This window comes from Tiliqua scincoides, chromosome 2, assembly GCF_035046505.1.
Source record: "Tiliqua scincoides isolate rTilSci1 chromosome 2, rTilSci1.hap2, whole genome shotgun sequence".
Lineage (NCBI taxonomy): Eukaryota > Metazoa > Chordata > Lepidosauria > Squamata > Scincidae > Tiliqua > Tiliqua scincoides.
Window position 1 is genome coordinate 92,392,475 of NC_089822.1, and position 18,236 is coordinate 92,410,710.

At 44.9% G+C, this 18,236-nt stretch overlaps 1 protein-coding gene across 3 annotated transcripts in view; it reads right to left on the reverse strand.

Annotated features, from left to right (window-relative positions):
- Positions 1-220: 220 nt before the first annotated feature.
- The window catches only part of SLC44A1 (solute carrier family 44 member 1), a 113,596-nt gene continuing 95,580 nt past the window's right edge, over positions 221-18,236 (reverse strand). For 2 of the 3 annotated variants that reach the window (XM_066615172.1, XM_066615174.1), the window contains 3 exons: positions 16,474-16,710; positions 14,648-14,728; positions 221-2,159 (listed from right to left, as the gene is read on the reverse strand). In XM_066615172.1, the coding sequence (XP_066471269.1) occupies positions 2,136-2,159; positions 14,648-14,728; positions 16,474-16,710 (342 nt within the window). In that variant the 3' untranslated portion in view covers positions 221-2,135. Of the gene's footprint in view, positions 2,160-14,434; positions 14,729-16,473; positions 16,711-18,236 lie in introns of those variants that run through there. The other variant, XM_066615171.1, reaches the window with a different exon arrangement.

Genomic DNA, 18,236 nt, shown 5'->3' on the forward strand with positions numbered 1-18,236 from the left:
AACCAAGTAGCCCCACAATTGGGCTACTTGATTCTATGATGACCTGAGGGTCAGCGTAGAATGAAGCGCCTCCGTGTTGGGCAGACGGCCTGACACAGAGGCTCAGGACCCAGTGGAGCAAAGCTCCACTGGTCCTGCTTCCCTCCCGCCCCGCTCCCTCCCCCAGCTCACTTTCTCCCTGCCCTACCCCCGCTCCCTTCACCTCCCCCCCCTCACCTACCTCTCTGTGACCTGGTGGTCCATGCAACCGCCGAAGCTCCACTGGTGCTAGCCCAGCGCCAGCCAGCACAGGGCTAGCACCGGCGGATCACTGGTGCTAGGGCCTGCAAATGTACCTTATGGCACATCTGTGATAATGCACGCTGACGATAAGCTGGTGCGCACTGAACAGGACTGGGTCCTAAGCCTTTCTCAACAAATCATGGCTTGGACTCCACCATTTTACAGGAGTACAAAATATACCACAGCACAGAACTGAAAGGTTACAAAGAAATTTCTGCATCACTTCAATGCATGGAATGAACATGATTCCAGGAGGTCAAAAGATGGGGGTCTCAGAAGGATGCTGAATGAATCATACACCAAGATAATCCACTCACAGAAGTTTTCCAAATTTAATCACGTGGCATGAAAATGAAGACATCTGTCACAGATCTAGCGTTTATGCCCCTGTGTTTGCAGTAAGAATAAGGGGCAAATTAGATATGATGGCAGCAGACCCATATGTTAGAATGTGGGTCAAACATTCTGCCAACGTGAAAGAATGGGGAGAAGTTAATGTATTGCATGGAATGTTGAACTATTCCACCATGTACGATTTTCTCTCCTGCCCTTTTTCTCCAAGAATGACTAACTGGAAGAAAAATGACTAAGGGAAGTTGTTTCCCATTGCCCACATTTAAAAACCTGAGTTGTGCCACTGTGACATCTACTTACCTGCTAACAACAACTGAGATAGCAAAGTGATTCTTAATATAGCTTCATTCTAAAACTGTGAAAAGGTTAAAAGAAGGAGAAAATATATTGCTTTCTGGAAGTTTCTGAAGTATTCATGTGGCACTCACACACCAAGAACATGAATGCACAGAGGCTACTCTAAGAACTACTAAGCCAGTGACATTTCAAAAAGATGTTTACCTATTCTTTCTCACTGTACTCCACTGATTACCAAACATGACAAGAAAAACATGACCGAGGAAAGGTTCCAAGAAAAAAAAACCCAAAAACTACAAATGACTTACAGTATTTGTTTTTTTTATAGTGGAAAAGTTTCTCTTTTCTCTCCTTCTATCATATAGTCCTGGATAAACAGTGATGAATACGTCTAAGGCCAAACTTCTGAAGCCTGTTATTCAACTGCTTATTTAAAGAATTTGCGTAGTTCAGAGGAACAACAAAGTGCAAAGGACACTACTGAACTGAAGGGGAAAAATATAAGGTAACAAAGAATAAAAATTGCATATAACACTCATCCTTTCTCACATGCCTATAGTTTGTCCTTGACAGATTCAGGGGCTTTCTCAATATCTAAATACCTGAGGAGTTGGGTTAGATTTTTTAAAATGTGTTTGGTACAAATTATTTAATAATGAGAAAAAACTAAATATGTGCATACTGGATCCTATTAGCATCCCATTGAAAGAACAAGCAAAATCCAATATGATTCATATATTGTTCATCCCAGTTCTTAAAAAAAACCTATGAAGGATTTCCCCCCCACCAGAACAGTCATTATCCATTGAGTTGTAAGAGTCATGCTAATTAAAAATAACCACAAAGGGAAATTACTTGACCCACTTGAGTATTTCAAATCAGCGATCTTACATGATTCTTTAAGAATATTATGGAATCCTCCTCCAAAGTACGAATTATCTCAATTGGATTACAATCATAACATTGCCACAAACAATTAGATTTTAAAATGGAACAATGATAAAAGTTGCTTGTAAAAGCCACCCGTATGAAAAGAGTACATGTTTCACAAAAATAATCGTTAAAAAAGTATTAAATCCCTGTTCCTTTTCTCTGATTTTGGCTGCTTTTTAAATAATATATATAGATATATATATAGAGATAGCTAGATAAGATAGATATTGTTTTGGAATGTCAATGGTTTCCGTAATGGCTGACTAGCTTCAAGATGAACTTGCTCCAGAGGCCTAGAAAAGGAAGTTATAAAACAAGTTAGGAAGAGGTAAAAAACTTCCATGATTCCAAGAATGAAGTGCATAATTACCAAGAACCCAGGGAGCTTTTTGACTTGTTTCGTTGACTCTTATGACAAACTATTTTGGAAAATGTACTCGGTTTCAAAAGTGATTTGCCATGTAGTGGTGGAGTGGAGAGGGGGCTTTGTACAAATCTAAAGCTCCCTTGGGCACCTAGAACAATTCTTTGGATCTTGGCTTTTATGTCAAAGTTCAAAATACCTAATGTGAATAAGAATGCTTGACACTCTCATGGAAAAGAAACTTTATGGCACAATTCTGATACAACCCTGACTTCTCATTGCCAGAACAAGCAGTGATAAGTCTTAGGCTTGTACGTCCTCCCCACTTCATGCACAAGGAGAGAAGAGTAGAAGCCTCTGCTTTTAGTTTGCAGCAAACCAAAGTCTTTTCTTACAAAACATTTAGAATTATAACACATATAAAGTTGCGTTATACTGAGCCAGTCCATTGGTCCACCTAGCTCAGTATGGAAAGCTAACCATTGGTAACATCTTGCCAAGTGATGACAAGACATTGACCTCTCCTCTGCCTCCACAGATTTCTGACTGGGCGCAGATGTGTGAGTAAAATTGTTTCCATTGCCTGGCAGGATGCTACATACGTTAGTGGTTATGGGCATACTGTGGTAAGTTTTCACTTGGTAAATGGTTGTCTGTATTCATTCTTTGTTATACTGTGCCTTTCTAGAAGTGCCTGAACACAGTTTTAGTTGGCAGCCAAGTCAGAGTACAGCTGAACGTTGCTTTGTAACATTCCGATCAGTGACAGACTGCCTATATGACAGTTCGTTGCCTATCCAACCCAAACCTCTGGAGTGAGGGGAGCTGTGCCCCCCTCATTTCCAGAGGCTTTTCTGAGCCCAAAAGAGGCTGCGCAGAGTCCTATGGGGGTCTCAGAATGCCTTATAAGGCATAAAAAGTCACTTCCAGTTTCCCTTCAGAAACTGGAAGTAGCCTTTTTTTGCGCTTTGACAGCCATTCCGAGCCCAACAGAAGCGGGGCTCAGAAAAGCCTCCAGAAACAAAGGAAACGCAGCTCCCCTCAGCTCTGGAGGCTTCAAAACGATGATGTCATTTAATGATGGTATCACTTAACAATGGGGATGTGAGAACGATGCTCACCTGTAAGGGAAAAGCTCCTTGGCATGTCAAACCCACAACATACATAATAATAAAATGTATTAAGTTTGAAACTATGGAAAACTGCAGTTGAACAGGTTTGCCTGTTCAGTACAGATGCAGCGAAAGAAAATCTAGGTATTCAACTGTTATGCAGCAAGTTCTGGTTATATGGACATTCTACTACAAGGGTTGTTTTTTTTCTTTTTTGCAGGACTACTATATAAATGTGCCAACACAGACAATGCGCATAAATCTGTAATGAACCTGGTTCATGGTAAGGTTTGAATGACTTTTCCTTTTCAATAAATAAATAAATACCTGTGGTGTTTGGCTTTTTTGCTGTTTTCTGGAGAACTAAACCAATCCTAGCTTCAGATATCTGTATTTTCTTCAAATATTTTGTTTTAACTATTATTTCTTTCCATGATGTCTGCAGTTTCAGTTTCAAACTGTGATTACCAGAGCTACCTAGTTTAAGCAGATATTTTTGTATTTTTCTATATAATGAAGATCTATATTCTATGTATAGTATGCTTCTTATTGTAGTGGCTGTAAAAAAGTACACAATAAAATAACAAACTTAGGGCCCAATCCTATCCAATTTTCTAGTGCCAGTGCTGCTGTGCAAATGGGATATGCATTGCTTCCTGTGTTGGGGAGGCAGTCACAGAGGCCTCCTCAAGGTATGGGAGCATTTGTTCCCTTACCTTGGGGCTGCATTGCAACCACACTGGTGCAGTAAAGTTGGATAGGATTGGGCCCTCAGTCTGGTATTTTATTGTGTTCTAAATATGGTTGTTTTTTTTAATTACCCGATACTGTGAGGGTTACAATATTAATGTTAGCTGACCAAATATGTGCAGATTACTTGCTCAAAGAAACCACAGAGGTCTCTACATGGGGCACATCAATCCCTGTGGGGTTGCAGGGACCAAGGTTTTGTGAAATAGAGCACTAGTTGATTATCCAGGAAGCACAAGGATGCCATTCTAAATGAGATATTTCTTTATTGCTTTTGTCAAGGTAGAGGCTGAAGTGAGAGTATAAGGTGACCCATTCCCTTCTCCCTTACTGAAAGAACAAAGATAGCAGTTTCGGGGAGGGGGGAGAGAGCGAGCGAGGGAGAGACTAGATGTGATTTTGAGCCTGAAGCTGAAATGGAAACTAAGAGAAAGATCTGGCAGCCAGCCATGCTTAGCCCAAAACACATGTAGCCCATCACTGCTTGCAGGAATGTGCGGCTACTTGACTAGGCATGTGGCATGTGGATGCGGGAGAACCCGTGGACATTATATATCTGGACTTTCAGAAGGCGTTTGACACGGTCCCTCACCAAAGGCTACTGAAAAAACTCCACAGTCAGGGAATTAGAGGACAGGTCCTCTCGTGGATTGAGAACTGGTTGGAGGCCAGGAAGCAGAGAGTGGGTGTCAATGGGCAATTTTCACAATGGAGAGAGGTGAAAAGCGGTGTGCCCCAAGGATCTGTCCTGGGACCGGTGCTTTTCAACCTCTTCATAAATGACCTGGAGACAGGGTTGAGCAGTGAAGTGGCTAAGTTTGCAGATGACACCAAACTTTTCCGAGTGGTAAAGACCAGAAGTGATTGTGAGGAGCTCCAGAAGGATCTCTCCAGACTGGCAGAATGGGCAGCAAAATGGCAGATGCGCTTCAATGTCAGTAAGTGTCAAGTCATGCACATTGGGGCAAAAAATCAAAACTTTAGATATAGGCTGATGGGTTCTGAGCTGTCTGTGACAGATCAGGAGAGAGATCTTGGGGTGGTGGTGGACAGGTCGATGAAAGTGTCGACCCAATGTGCGGCGGCAGTGAAGAAGGCCAATTCTATGCTTGGGATCATTAGGAAGGGTATTGAGAACAAAATGGCTAGTATTATAATGCCGTTGTACAAATCGATGGTAAGGCCACACCTGGAGTATTGTGTCCAGTTCTGGTCGCCGCATCTCAAAAAAGACATAGTGGAAATGGAAAAGGTGCAAAAGAGAGCGACTAAGATGATTACGGGGCTGGGGCACCTTCCTTATGAGGAAAGGCTACGGCGTTTGGGCCTCTTCAGCCTAGAAAAGAGACGCTTGAGGGGGGACATGATTGAGACATACAAAATTATGCAGGGGATGGACAGAGTGGATAGGGAGATGCTCTTTACACTCTCACATAATACCAGAACCAGGGGACATCCACTCAAATTGAGTGTTGGGCGGGTTAGGACAGACAAAAGAAAATATTTCTTTACTCAGCACGTGGTCGGTCTGTGGAACTCCTTGCCACAGGATGTGGTGCTGGCGTCTAGCCTAGACGCCTTTAAAAGGGGATTGGACGAGTTCCTGGAGGAAAAATCCATTATGGGGTACAAGCCATGATGAGTATGCGCAACCTCCTGATTTTAGGAATGGGTTAAGTCAGAATGCCAGATGTAGGGGAGGGCAGCAGGATGAGGTCTCTTGTTATCTGGTGTGCTCCCTGGGGCATTTGGTGGGCCGCTGTGAGATACAGGAAGCTGGACTAGATGGGCCTATGGCCTGATCCAGTGGGGCTGTTCTTATGTTCTTATGTTCTTATGTTGACTCCCTTCCAAGTGTTTTCTCCAGCTAGCCTCTCATTAATACTGGAGTCAGGACAAGTTCACCACTCTTGCCTTGCACGTAGTTCATAATACCGGCATGCCCCCATAACTGCAGTGGTTCCATTCCGAAACCCTGCACGGTTACGTGAAACTGCAGATACAGGCAAATGTGTCCTCCCCATCCTCAGGAGCAGAAGGGAGCTATGCTCCCCTCCCTTCTGGAGGATTCTCAAAGTCTCACAATTTAAAATATGCAACTTCCAGTTTTTCTGTGCAAACGGAAGTTACACTTTTAATGCCTTCTAAGGCATTAAAAACTTCACTTCTGGTTTCGCTTTTTAAACTTTTGGGCTCACCCTCTGGAGGCAAAGAGAACAGAGCTCCCCTTGCTCCAGAGGGAATGTGTGCAGCTGATCCACGGGTAAGTGAATCTGTGGATATTCTATGTATAGTATGCATAAAAAGTCACTTCCGGTTTGCCTCCAGAAACTGGAAGTAGGCTTTTTTTGCGCTTTAACAGCCATTCTGAGCCTGGAATCAGTAGATATATCAGTGGATATATCTGCAGAGAGAAATAAATAAATAAATAAAGGTGCACACTTAATAAAAGCAGGAGGTATAATTTAGATAGGGAGCTAGAGCCCAAACTAAACAAAGAAGAGGGTAATAGGGGGAGAAAGCACACTTAGTGTCTATTTTATAAACAGGGCAAAACAGGATTTAAACCTTAGTGTGTAAGTTCTGCCAAGCCCCCAAAAACCCTTAAACCAGTGCAGTTTAAACTCAAATATAAAGCAGCTTGAGGTTAAAAAACAGTCCAGCCTAAGAGAACTGAATTAGGAGGGTAAGAACCAAGGAAGGGCCAGTTCCCAGCCAGCCAGGGCAATTTAGCATAGTCATTGTCCTTTAGGAGTTAAGAGCCCCATTAGGCAAATCCAAGCACCCCATTCAGAAGCCTGCAGAGTAGATTAAGCCCATCAGCAGTCTTTTGTCTTCCTGATCTTTTGTAATCTCACCTGGGAAGACCAGTCCCTTTTCAATCAGCAAGGAGGAGGAGGGAGCTAGGGGTATAAAGCTAGTGCCTGCCACCATGTGAGCCTCTGCAGAAGCGTGCATGGCCTCTGGGACACCAAGTGCCTCCGGAACAAAGTGCCAGGTAAGGCACCGCGAGTTTAGCATCTGTGCGAGTTCAGCAGCAGGGCGAGGAAGCCAGGGCCCCAGATACCGCCCTTCTCTTCCCTTGAGAAGAGGGCAGCAAACCAGTGTAGGGTTTTTTAAATACCCCTAAACAAACAAAAAAACAAAAAAAACTAGACAGCCAGCAGCAGGGTGGGGGCTATCTAGTATTTTGCATTGAGTGCCACATGTATGACTATATGCCTCTGGGGCATAAGTCATGGGTGTGTCCTCAGTGCAAGGAGCTCCAGGGACTCAGGGAACGCACCTGCTCCCTTGAAGCCTTGGTGGCCGACCTGGTGAAGCAGAGGCAGGCAAAGAAGGACCATGGGGAGACTTCCGGGGACAATCAGGCTTCGTCCCAACCGCAGGCATGCAGCTCCTCAGCTGCACGGGTGGGAAGTCTTGGGGCTAGAGGACGTCATCCTGGAGAGGAGGGAAACAATCCCCTAGGGGGGACCCCTTCTCCAGGGGGCGGGCCTGTATCTGAACGCACTCAGGATACTCCTCGGCGGGAGGGGGGTCGGGGGCTTCTTGTAGTGGGGGATTCGATTATTAGAAACATAGAGAGGGGGGCTTGTGATGGATTTGAGGCCTGCATGGCGACTTGACTGCCTGTTGCAAAGGTTACTGACATCACTTCTCGTCTAGACAGGGTGGTAGATAGTGCTGGGGAGGAGGTAGCGGTTGTGGTGCATGTTGGCACCAACGACGTGGGCAAGTGTAGCCGGGAGGTCCTGGAGGCCAAATTTAGGCTATTCGGTAGGAAGCTGAAAGCCAGGACCTCAAAGGTAGCGTTCTCTAAAGTGCTACCTGTTCCATGTGCAGGGCCAGCTAGGCAGGCAGAGATCAGGGGTCTCAATGCGTGGATGAGATGGTGGGGTAGGGAGGAGGGGTTTAGATTCATTAGGCACTGGGGAACGTTTTGGGACAAGCGGGGCCTGTACAAGACGGATAGGCTTCACTTGAGACAGAATGGAACCAGACTGCTGGCGCATAACATTAAAAAGGTGGCAGAGCAGCTTTTAAACTGATCCCTGGGGTAAGCCGACAGGAGCCGAGGGACATCCGGTTCAGGAATCCTCATCCCTATGGGACGAGGATGGGGAGGTTAGAGAACAACAAGGTAAAGGCAGAGTAGGAGAAGAAATTGGGAATGGTAGCATGATGGGATGTGATAGACGATTTGGCACAATGAGAGGATTCAGGGATAAAGGAGCTAATAAGCAGCCCACCCTGGGGCATTCCATGTACAAATGCTTTTATGCAAATGCTCGAAGTCTCTGAGCAAAGATGGGAGAACTGAAATTTCTGGTGACTAGGGAAAAAATTGACACAGTGGGCATAACGGAAACCTGGTGGAATGTGGAAAATCAGTGGGATACCACAATCCTGGGCTATAAACTCTACAGGAGGGACAGGGAGGGGCGTGTTGGAGGTGGGTTGGCCATTTATGTTAAGGGATAGAATCCAGCAAAGTAGAGATTGAAGGTGGGTCTGACTCTCTGTGGGTTAAATTACCAGGCCTGAGAAGCAATGTAATACTGGGGGCGTACTATTGTCTTCCAGACCAGAAACTGGACGGGGACCTTGAAATGAGGAAACAGATCAGGGAGGTGACAAGGAGGGACAGGGTTGTAATCATGGGGGACTTCGATTATCCTCATATAGACTGGGTCAATTTGTGTTCTGGTCACAAAAAGGAGACCGGATTTCTTGACATGCTAAATGACTGTGCCTTAGAGCAGCTAGTCAAGGAGCCCATGAGAGGACAGGTGTCTCTGGATTTAATATTGTGCGGTACTCAGGACCTGGTTAGAGATGTCAATGTTAATGAGCCATTGGGGAACAGTGATCATGCTGCGATCCGTTTCGACATGCACGTCGGGGGAAGAATACCGGGCAAATCTCTCACAAAAACCCTTGACTTCCGATGAGCGGACTTCCCTCAAATGAGGAGGCTGGTTAGAAGGAGGTTGAAAGGGAAGGTAAAAAGAGTCCAATCTCTCCAGAGAGCATGGAGGCTGCTTAAAACAACAGTAATAGAGGCCCAGCAGAGGTGTATACCGCGAAGGAAGAAGGGCTAAACTAAGTCCAGGAGGGTGCCCACATGGTTAACCAGCCAAGTTAGAGAGGCCGTAAAGGGCAAGGAAGCTTCCTTCCGTAAATGGAAGTCTTGCCCTAATGAAGAGAATAAAAAGAAACATAAACTGTGGCAAAAGAAATGTAAGAAGGTGATACGGGAGGCCAAGAAAGACTATGAGGAGCACATGGCCAGCAACATTCAGGTGAATAATAAAAGCTTCTTCAAATATGTTAGAAGCAGGAAAACCACCAGGGAAGCGGTTGGCCCTCTGGATGGTGAGGGAGGGAAAGGGGAGATAAAATGAGACTTAGAGATGGCAGAGAAATTAAATGAGTTCTTTGCATCTGTCTTCACGGCAGAAGATCTCGGGCAGATCTACCGCTGCCTGAACGGCCCCTCCTGACCAAGGAATAAAGTCAAATAGAGGATAAAAGAGAAGATGTTTCAGACCTCACGGATAAATTAAGGATCAGTAAGTCACCGGGCACGGATGGCATCCACCCAAGAGTTATTAAGGAATTGAAGAATGAAGTTGCTGATCTCTTGACTAAAATATGCAACTTGTCCCTCAAAATGACCACGGTGCCAGAGGATAGCAAATGTCACACCGATCTTTAAAAAGGGAAGGAGGGGGAACCCGGGGAACTATAGGCTGATCAGCCTAACATCTATACCGGGTAAGATGGTGGAATGCCTCATCAAAGATAGAATCTCAAAACACATAGATCAGGGGTGCTCACACTTTTTTGGCTCGAGAGCTACTTTGAAACCCAGCAAGGCCCAGAGATCTACCAGAGTTTTTTTATAATGTTCGTGCCATCATAACATATAACATTTATGTGTACAATGTATGTTGGTGTACCTTGCACAACCGCATGAGCCAATATTGCACAACACTACATAATTAACTATAAACATTTTTTGTAATTACTTGAGTTTACTTTGATGACTTGCACTGAAGTGAATCAGCCAAGGATGCATAGTCCAGACAGTAGCTGCTGACAGCCAGCCTCAAGCACACTTCCAAATGTTCATCAGTCATGGTGGAACGGTACTTGGACTTAATGATCTTCATGTAGGAAAAGGCTGACTCACATAAATAAGTGGAGCCCTTCCTGCCTCAGGTGCTCTTATATCCCTGAGGGCCCTATTGCCTTCAAGTGGCTGCAGCTATGCAGCACACTCTGCTGGATGCCCAGGCCTTACCCTTAAAGGGGCCACTGCTGACACCACATCTACCTCCTCACCAGATCTTCCTGGATTCCAATACAAGTGGGGGGGGGGGAGAGCAGATCTCTATACAGACCAGTGCAAAAACAGGGGAAAGGTGTGGGGGAGGGAAGATCTCTATATAGACATCACAGCAAGACCAGTGCCCTTGCACACAGAACCAACAGATGGAAGTTGGGGGGGCGGGCAGATCTCCATATATACCAATGCAAAAACAGGGGAAAGGTAAGTCAGCCCCAGTAGAGTCAACGGGGCTCACTCCCAGGGATGCGTGGACTGGACAGAAGCCTGCCAGTGGCTCCTCTCCAGGACTACTCATGAGTCAGCCCCAGTAGAGTCAACGGGGCTCACTCCCAGGGATGCATGGACAGGAGCTCACTCCCAGGGATGCGTCACTCCCAGGGCGCTCACTCCCAGGACGGGGCTCACTCCCAGGGATGCATGGACGGGAGAGAAGCCTGCGATCGACTCATTTTGCCTCGCGATGGACCGGTCGATCGCAATCGACGTATTGAGCACCCCTGACATAGATGAACAAGCCTTGCTGAGGGAGAATCAGCATGGCTTCTGTAAGGGTAAGTCTTGCCTCATGAACCTTATAGAATTCTTTGACAAGGTCAACAGGCATGTGGATGTGGGAGAACCTGTGCACATTATATATCTGGACTTTCAGAAGGCGTTCAACACGGTCCCTCACCAAAGGCTACTGAAAAAACTCCACAGTCAGGGAATTAGAGGGCAGGTCCTCTCCTGGATTGAGACCTGGTTGAAGACCAGGAGACAGAGAGTGGGTGTCAATGGGCAATTTTCACAATAGAGAAAGGTGAAGAGCGGTGTGCCCCAAGGATCTGTCCTGGGACCAGTGCTTTTCAACCTCTTCAGAAATGACCTGGAGATGGGGTGAGTAGTGAGGTGGCAAAGTTTGCAGATGACACCAAACTTTTCCAAGGGGTGAAGACCAGAAGTGATTGTGAAGAGCTCCAGAAGGATCTCTCCAAATTGGCAGAATGGGCAGCAAAATGCCAGATGCGCTTCAACGTCAGTAAGTGTAAAGTCATGCACATTGGGACAAAAAATCAGAACTTCACATATAGGCTGATGGGCTCTGAGCTGATTGTGACAGATCAGGAGATCTTGGGGTGGTGGTGGACAGGTTGATGAAAGTGTCGACCCAATATGCGGCGGCAGTAAAGAAGGCCAATTCTATGCTTGGGATCATTAGAAAAGGTATTGAGAACAAAACAGCTAATATTATAATGCTGTTGTACAAATCAATGGTAAGGCCACACCTGGAGTATTGTGTCCAGTTCTGGTCACCATATCTCAAAAAGGATACAGTGGAAATGGAAAAGGTGCAAAAGAGAGCGACTAAGATGATTACTGGGCTGGGGCACCTTCCTTATGAGGAAAGGCTATGGCGTTTGGGCCTCTTCAGCCTAGAAAAGAGGCGCCTGAGGGGGAACATAATTAAGACATACAAAATTATGCACGGGAAGGATAAAGTGGATAGAAAGATGCTCTTTACACTCTCACATAACACCAGAACCAGGGGACATCCACTAAAATTGAGTGTTGGGAGAGTTAGGACAGACAAAAGAAAATATTTCTTTACTCAGTATGTGGTTGGTCTGTGGAACTCCTTGCCACAGGATGTGGTGCCGGCATCTGGCCTGGATGCCTTTAAAAGGGGATTGGACAAGTTTCTGGAGGAGAAACAATTAGTGCAGAATGCGGCGGCCCGTGTGGTCACTGGAGCTAGGCGGTTTGACTCTGTCAGCCCGCTTCTCCGGGGGCTACATTGGCTGCCCATTCGTTTCCGGGCCCAATTCAAGGTGCTGGTTTTGACCTTTAAAGCCCTATACTGCTCTGGGCCAGGTTATCTTAGAGATCGCCTACTCCCGTACAATCCGGCTCGTCCTCTCAGGTCATCAGAGAAGGCCTTTTTACAAGTGCCGCCGCCTAAGGAGGTACGTGGGGCGGCGGCAAGAAATAGGGCCTTCTCAGTAGTGGCACCAACGTTGTGGAACTCCCTTCCCCTTGACTTGAGAATGGCTCCCTCCCTCGAGACCTTTCGGCGAGGCCTGAAGACCTTGTTGTTTAACCAAGCCTTCTGACATTATGGCCTTTTTAACATCTTTTATATATCTTTTAGTTGTTTTTTTACAGGCCCGATTCCTCTATGAACTGCTGTTTTATGCTCTTTTATTCTGACTCTTCTGACTACTGTTTTTATGGGTTCTGCTAATGTGTTTTTTAGTATGTTTTTATCTGTTTGTGAAATTATGTTTTAATCTGTTTTATATGTTAGCCGCCCTGGGTCCCTTTTTGGGAGAAGGGCGGGATAAAAATAAAGTTTTATTATTATTATTATTATTATTATTATTATTATTATTAAAACTCCATTACGGGTTACAAGCCATGATGTTTATGTGCAACCTCCTGATTTTAGAAATGGGCTATGTATCAGAATGCCAGATGCAAGGAAGGGCACCAGGATGAGGTCTCTTGTTATCTGGTGTGCTCCCTGGGGCATTTGGTGGGCCGCTGTGAGATATAGGAAGCTGGACTAGATGGGCCTATGGCCTGATCCAGTGGGGCTGTTCTTATAATACGATCATGTTCTTATGATACCCCCTCCCCCAGTAGTTGTCATTTAGACTAAACATGTGGACTAACTTTAAAGGCTAGTTCACAGACACATTGATACCACTTGATTTCTCATCTCTGCGTGACTTGCAGCTGAATGTTTGAACTCTCTCCAATTAAAAGTAACTCTGTGATTAAAAAATCCATTTCTGATGGCTTACTCAAGTCATCATGTCATGTTACCATCAACAAGTGATGAATGTGCATACATGAACTTCGCTTAAACGTTCAACAGCTGCCAAGAAATTCTCTCTATGCCAACACCCAACCGCCTTGCTCCCACTTGACTGCCAACATAAACACAACCAAAACTATTAAATGTCCCTCCCATGGGAAAACTCCTCATGTATGACCCATTTTTCCCCCAGTTTTCCATCTCCCTCAGAATATGTTGCCAAGTTTTGAGCAACTCATTTGCATGCTTTTCATGCTGGACTAATTTATGTGAATGCCCCAATGTAGCCAATGTATTGGCCCCAATGTAGCCAATGGTCCAGCCCCAAGACTGCAGGAAAAAGCTGAGCATGCCTGCATTCAAGCTGCAGCATCAGCATCACCCTGGAATAGTAATATGGTCTCATTTTCTTATTTAGGTCTCTGGCTTTCTCTCATGCACAGGAATTGAATGCTTTATTAAAAAGCAGTTGCATGTTGATGTAAAACAAGGAGGCGCCTCAAACTGAGGAAGCCCAATAACATGTTTGTCCACTACACACAATGTTAAACACAGAAAGAACATTCGTAAGAGAGAGAAGGAGAAAATGAGGGGCTGGGGTAACAAGCAGGACAGGTTGTTACTTAGCAGGTTGAAAGGACTAACTGTATCCACTTCTTTAGGGGCAAGGTAGGGTGGGCATGAGCTTAAGAATTAGCAAGTAAATTCAAAAGCAAGCTAAGGCAAACTAGCTTGTATGAGCAGACACAATGTACCATGTGACACTAAACTCCTCAACCTGATTGGTCAGGTAACCTGTTGCAGCAAAGGAGAGTGGGGGTTACAGTGTGCTGGCAAAGACTCTATTTGGCTTGAAAGTTGAGTGACTTATATACACAGTCCTTGTGTCTTTAAGAAATCTCTAATGACTCAGTGAAGAGCCACATTTTCCAACTAAAGTACATTAAGCATTACATCAAGTCTAGGAACAATTTTGCCACTACTCAGAAAGACATCATGGAATGTTAAGGCAGGCACTTTATTATTTATGTCTGAAATTGTTTTTGACTCCATAGAGAGAACTGTTTGTTCTTGTGCATACATAGTCCCTAGGGGACTGTGACTGTTAGTTACAATGGTACTGAGAGAATCCAGTTGGTTCTCTGAAGCTACAGAAACACAGTAGAAGAATGAAGATACAGTTCCTTTCAGCTTACTTTTATGGGAGATGGTCTCAGCTGTGACAAAAACTCTGCAATCCAGGTGATAGGCAAGCTCACAAACAGAAAAAGCAGAACATCCTGAGTGACACAAATGACAAAGACTTCTCCTGAAGAAGCACAGTCAGTGAAAATAGAGAGGGACAGGAAGTACAAGTGAAACTCTTGGAAAAGAGCAGCCACCTCTTCCCTTGGACCTACCATTGATTTGAGCTCCCTGCTTTCAGCTCCACCTCCCCTACCAGCTTCTTTCATTGCTTTTCTGCTGTTCTCCACAAATTCCTGAAAGATAGTTGGAAAAAGATCCTCCATTATAGCTCTGCCACACAGGCAGTCTCTGGAACTTCAGTGTCAAGAAGAGAGCTAAAACATCTGAGCTATAAAACAAAAAGAATGCTGCTCCTACCATTAACTCATTATGAGTGCAATCCTAACTTGTGCTGAAACAGGCAGGCCGGGAGGCCTGCGCTGTACCCAGCGCTAGGTTGGGGCTGACTGCAGCTCAGCCAGAGGCAAGGGGAAAATTTTCTCCTTACTCCTGGGAAAGCCACAGAAGCCCCAATGAGGCTACTCGGATCTGTGCCACCTCAGGAGGTGGCGCAGATACAGAGCAGCCTAGAGCTGCCCAGGGAATGGGGCTAGGATCCAGCATAACAGCCAGGTTCCAGCCCCACCTCCCACTCCCCTGTGCCTGGGAACACCAGCTACCCTCCCTCCACCCACCCCAGAACACCTCCCTCCTCCTGCCCTCCCCATGCCCCCCCCCATGCATTGGCCGAGCCCAGCGGACGCAACCTTACCTCTCGCTGCCACTGCAGAGAACAGATCTAGCTTCCATGGGCCAGCGCACATGTGAGAAGATGCAAATGTGCTTTACAGCACGTTTGCGACCCTCCCAGGCCAGTGCATGGGACCTGCACCAGCCCAAGGTGCAGTTTGGATTGTGCCCTAGGTGGCTTTACGAAAACCATTTAAGAAAATCTTTGCCTGAAAAATGGGGATAAAGCTTTGCAGGTAGTTGTACAGACTACAAGAATCTTGATTCGCATGCAATACTAACCATTATTTGTGGGCATTAAGCCCCAGGTCTGTGTGCTTTTGCCTCCCCTTGCACGCTCCACTTTAGTTAGTTATTTCCTGATACATGGCCAATGATAGTTTAAGTTTAGTCTGCAAATTAGAATCCCTTGTAACCCTAGTTAGCAAGTCAGTACAGATATAACAGTAAACACAGCACTCACTGGGACAAGAAAGATGGGGGGGCAGGGGAAGCAAGCACAAGGCTTGCACCTGTACTGCCAAATCAGGATTTGAGCCACAGTTAATAGACCCAGACCCAACGTAGGTGAAGCATTTTGGACAGTGAAAGCATTTCATAAAAGGTTAGTTTTATACCTGCTACTGCACTACAACTCTTTTATGCTATCCATTAACTGTAATATAAGGAACCACTTCTTCTGTCTGCATAACCTTCCTCTCATTTTTCTCATGGTTTTTCAATGTGAAGATATTCCATACTGGTCGAATCTTGAAGCAAATTAGCATAAACTGATTGTTTAAGTACATGATTTTTAAACTGTTGTCTAGGGATCCCCAATAGGTCCTAGCACAGTTTTGGGTGCAGACCAAAATCATTTACTGGTAATAAAAAATGGAAATCCAGGAGATTTGGAGCCTCCACCACTTTTTGGTTTACAATTTAGAATTTAATCTGAAAAGTGACTTCCTGTTTCAGGAAGCAGCTGCAGTGGAAGTGTCAAAGATGCTTGGCAAAGGACATGGTTCTCACCACCCATACATGTAGCTTCACTGGATCACAGTCATGAAACATCAAATCAACTGCTGAGTTTTAAGTCTGCAGCTTATCATGCTGGTTGCAGATAAAAACGTGGTGACCCACAAAATAAACCATGCAATTCTGAATAGGGCCTCCTAATATAACTAGGTTTAGAATCAATGTTCTAAACTTTCTACACTTCACAGCTCCTCAGATTCAGAGACTAAACAAGTACAGAGAATGAACTCACCATAAGAACCTTATCCATGTAGAACTCCTTCCCAGGGCTGCCATCATTATATTTAGTGTCAATGGCAAAACATAAGAAGAGGACATCCACTACCATTTCATAAATGGACAGAAAACAGTGAGCAACCAGGAATGCAAACAGGCAGACAATGATGAGTGGCAGCACCCACACTGTGTAGTCCCGCTGGTAGTTGAGCAGCATGATCCCTGCCAAGCCTGTGCTGCACACTATTAGGACCTAGCAAGGAGACAGAAAGTGTAAATGCTGGGTTGACTGCCAAACACTGCCTCAGATCTCACTGCTAAATGCTGCCAAGTCTCTTCTAATAATTTAGTAAGATAAACCTTTAAACAAAAATGATTTATTTGCTTAATATCTACAGGTCCAGGTCTGAATCAGGATTGAGCTGTTTGTTCACTTACTAGTAAGGGCCTTCTCAGAACAACAAGTGTCTTTATATTACAGAGCAATAAACCTGAGTTTGCAACTGGGTGCGAAACTGGAAACCACAGACAAGTTCTCAAGTATACCTAATTCAGTATACACATGATCACACATTTCATTCTTAATCTAAAAGTAAAAACATGTAAAGAGATCTTTAGACATCTTGATTGCCTAGAAAGAATCCATGATGGGTCAAGTCTGTCTTCCCCAGCGCTCCGGGTTGCTGAGGGTTGCATTAGCTCTTAAGGGAAGCTAAAATTGTCACTGAGGAAGGACAAGAAAATTGGGTTCAAGTTAAAGAAAGACAGATTTATGCTGGAGATCACAAGATTCCTTCTGGCTAGATACACAGTTGGGCAACAGAATAAAGGACTTTGCCATGTCATTCGCTGCAGGTTTTGATGATGAGAACTTATGAATATTGGTCAGGGTGTGAATTAAGCCTGCAGAAACTCTCTGTGGCAAGATCAGATGAGCCGCAAATTCTATGCCAACTCTTGATTCCAAGAGGAGAATGGATGAGTCCTAGTTATTACTGCTAATAGCAACCAACCTGCCAGCTGGCACCTTTTAAAAACTTAATGGTGTTACAGCCCAAGCCTATGCATGTCTACTCAGAAGTAAGCCCCATTTGAGTCAATGGGGCTTACTTCCAGGAAATTGTGGATAGGATTGGGCTGTCCATCTCTCTACATATAGAAGTCCCCAGACAGAAAACATATAGAAGTCCCCAGACAGAAAACAGCCATTTTCAAACTTTAAAGCCTTTATATAAAAGGTAACACATTCTTTGACCAAGAATATCCTACTTCTGTATTCTTACGGGCCACTCAATTTAAGAGACTCTCATCTGAGGGTGGGAATGTCAAGCCTTTTGCAGACAGTCAGGCTTGAAGATAATGATATCATCCAACAATAAAGATTTCATAGGAACATGGATGGAAGGATATCATCAACTGGGAAAAGTACTGAGAGGGTGCTGAAAGATCCTTTGCAGAGACAATTCTGGCCCTTTGCTTTTCCAGAATGGGCATGAGATACTGGCATAAAATAGCATTTATGCAAACATGCAGAGATTCATTCCTTCTCATCCACATAAGAGGAATGTGGGAGTAAATTTTTTTTATGTTTTTTCATCACACCTTGACTAAAATAAAGGGTCACAGAGGGGCCTAAAACCGGCTCTTTGATTGTCTGCTGACCATCCCTATCCTAAAATACAGTTGCACAGCACTTCTTGAAGTGTGGGTTACAAGCCCAAGCACAGTGGGTCATGATCTGGGCCCTCCCACTCACTCTTTTGCTTGTTTGACTCCAAA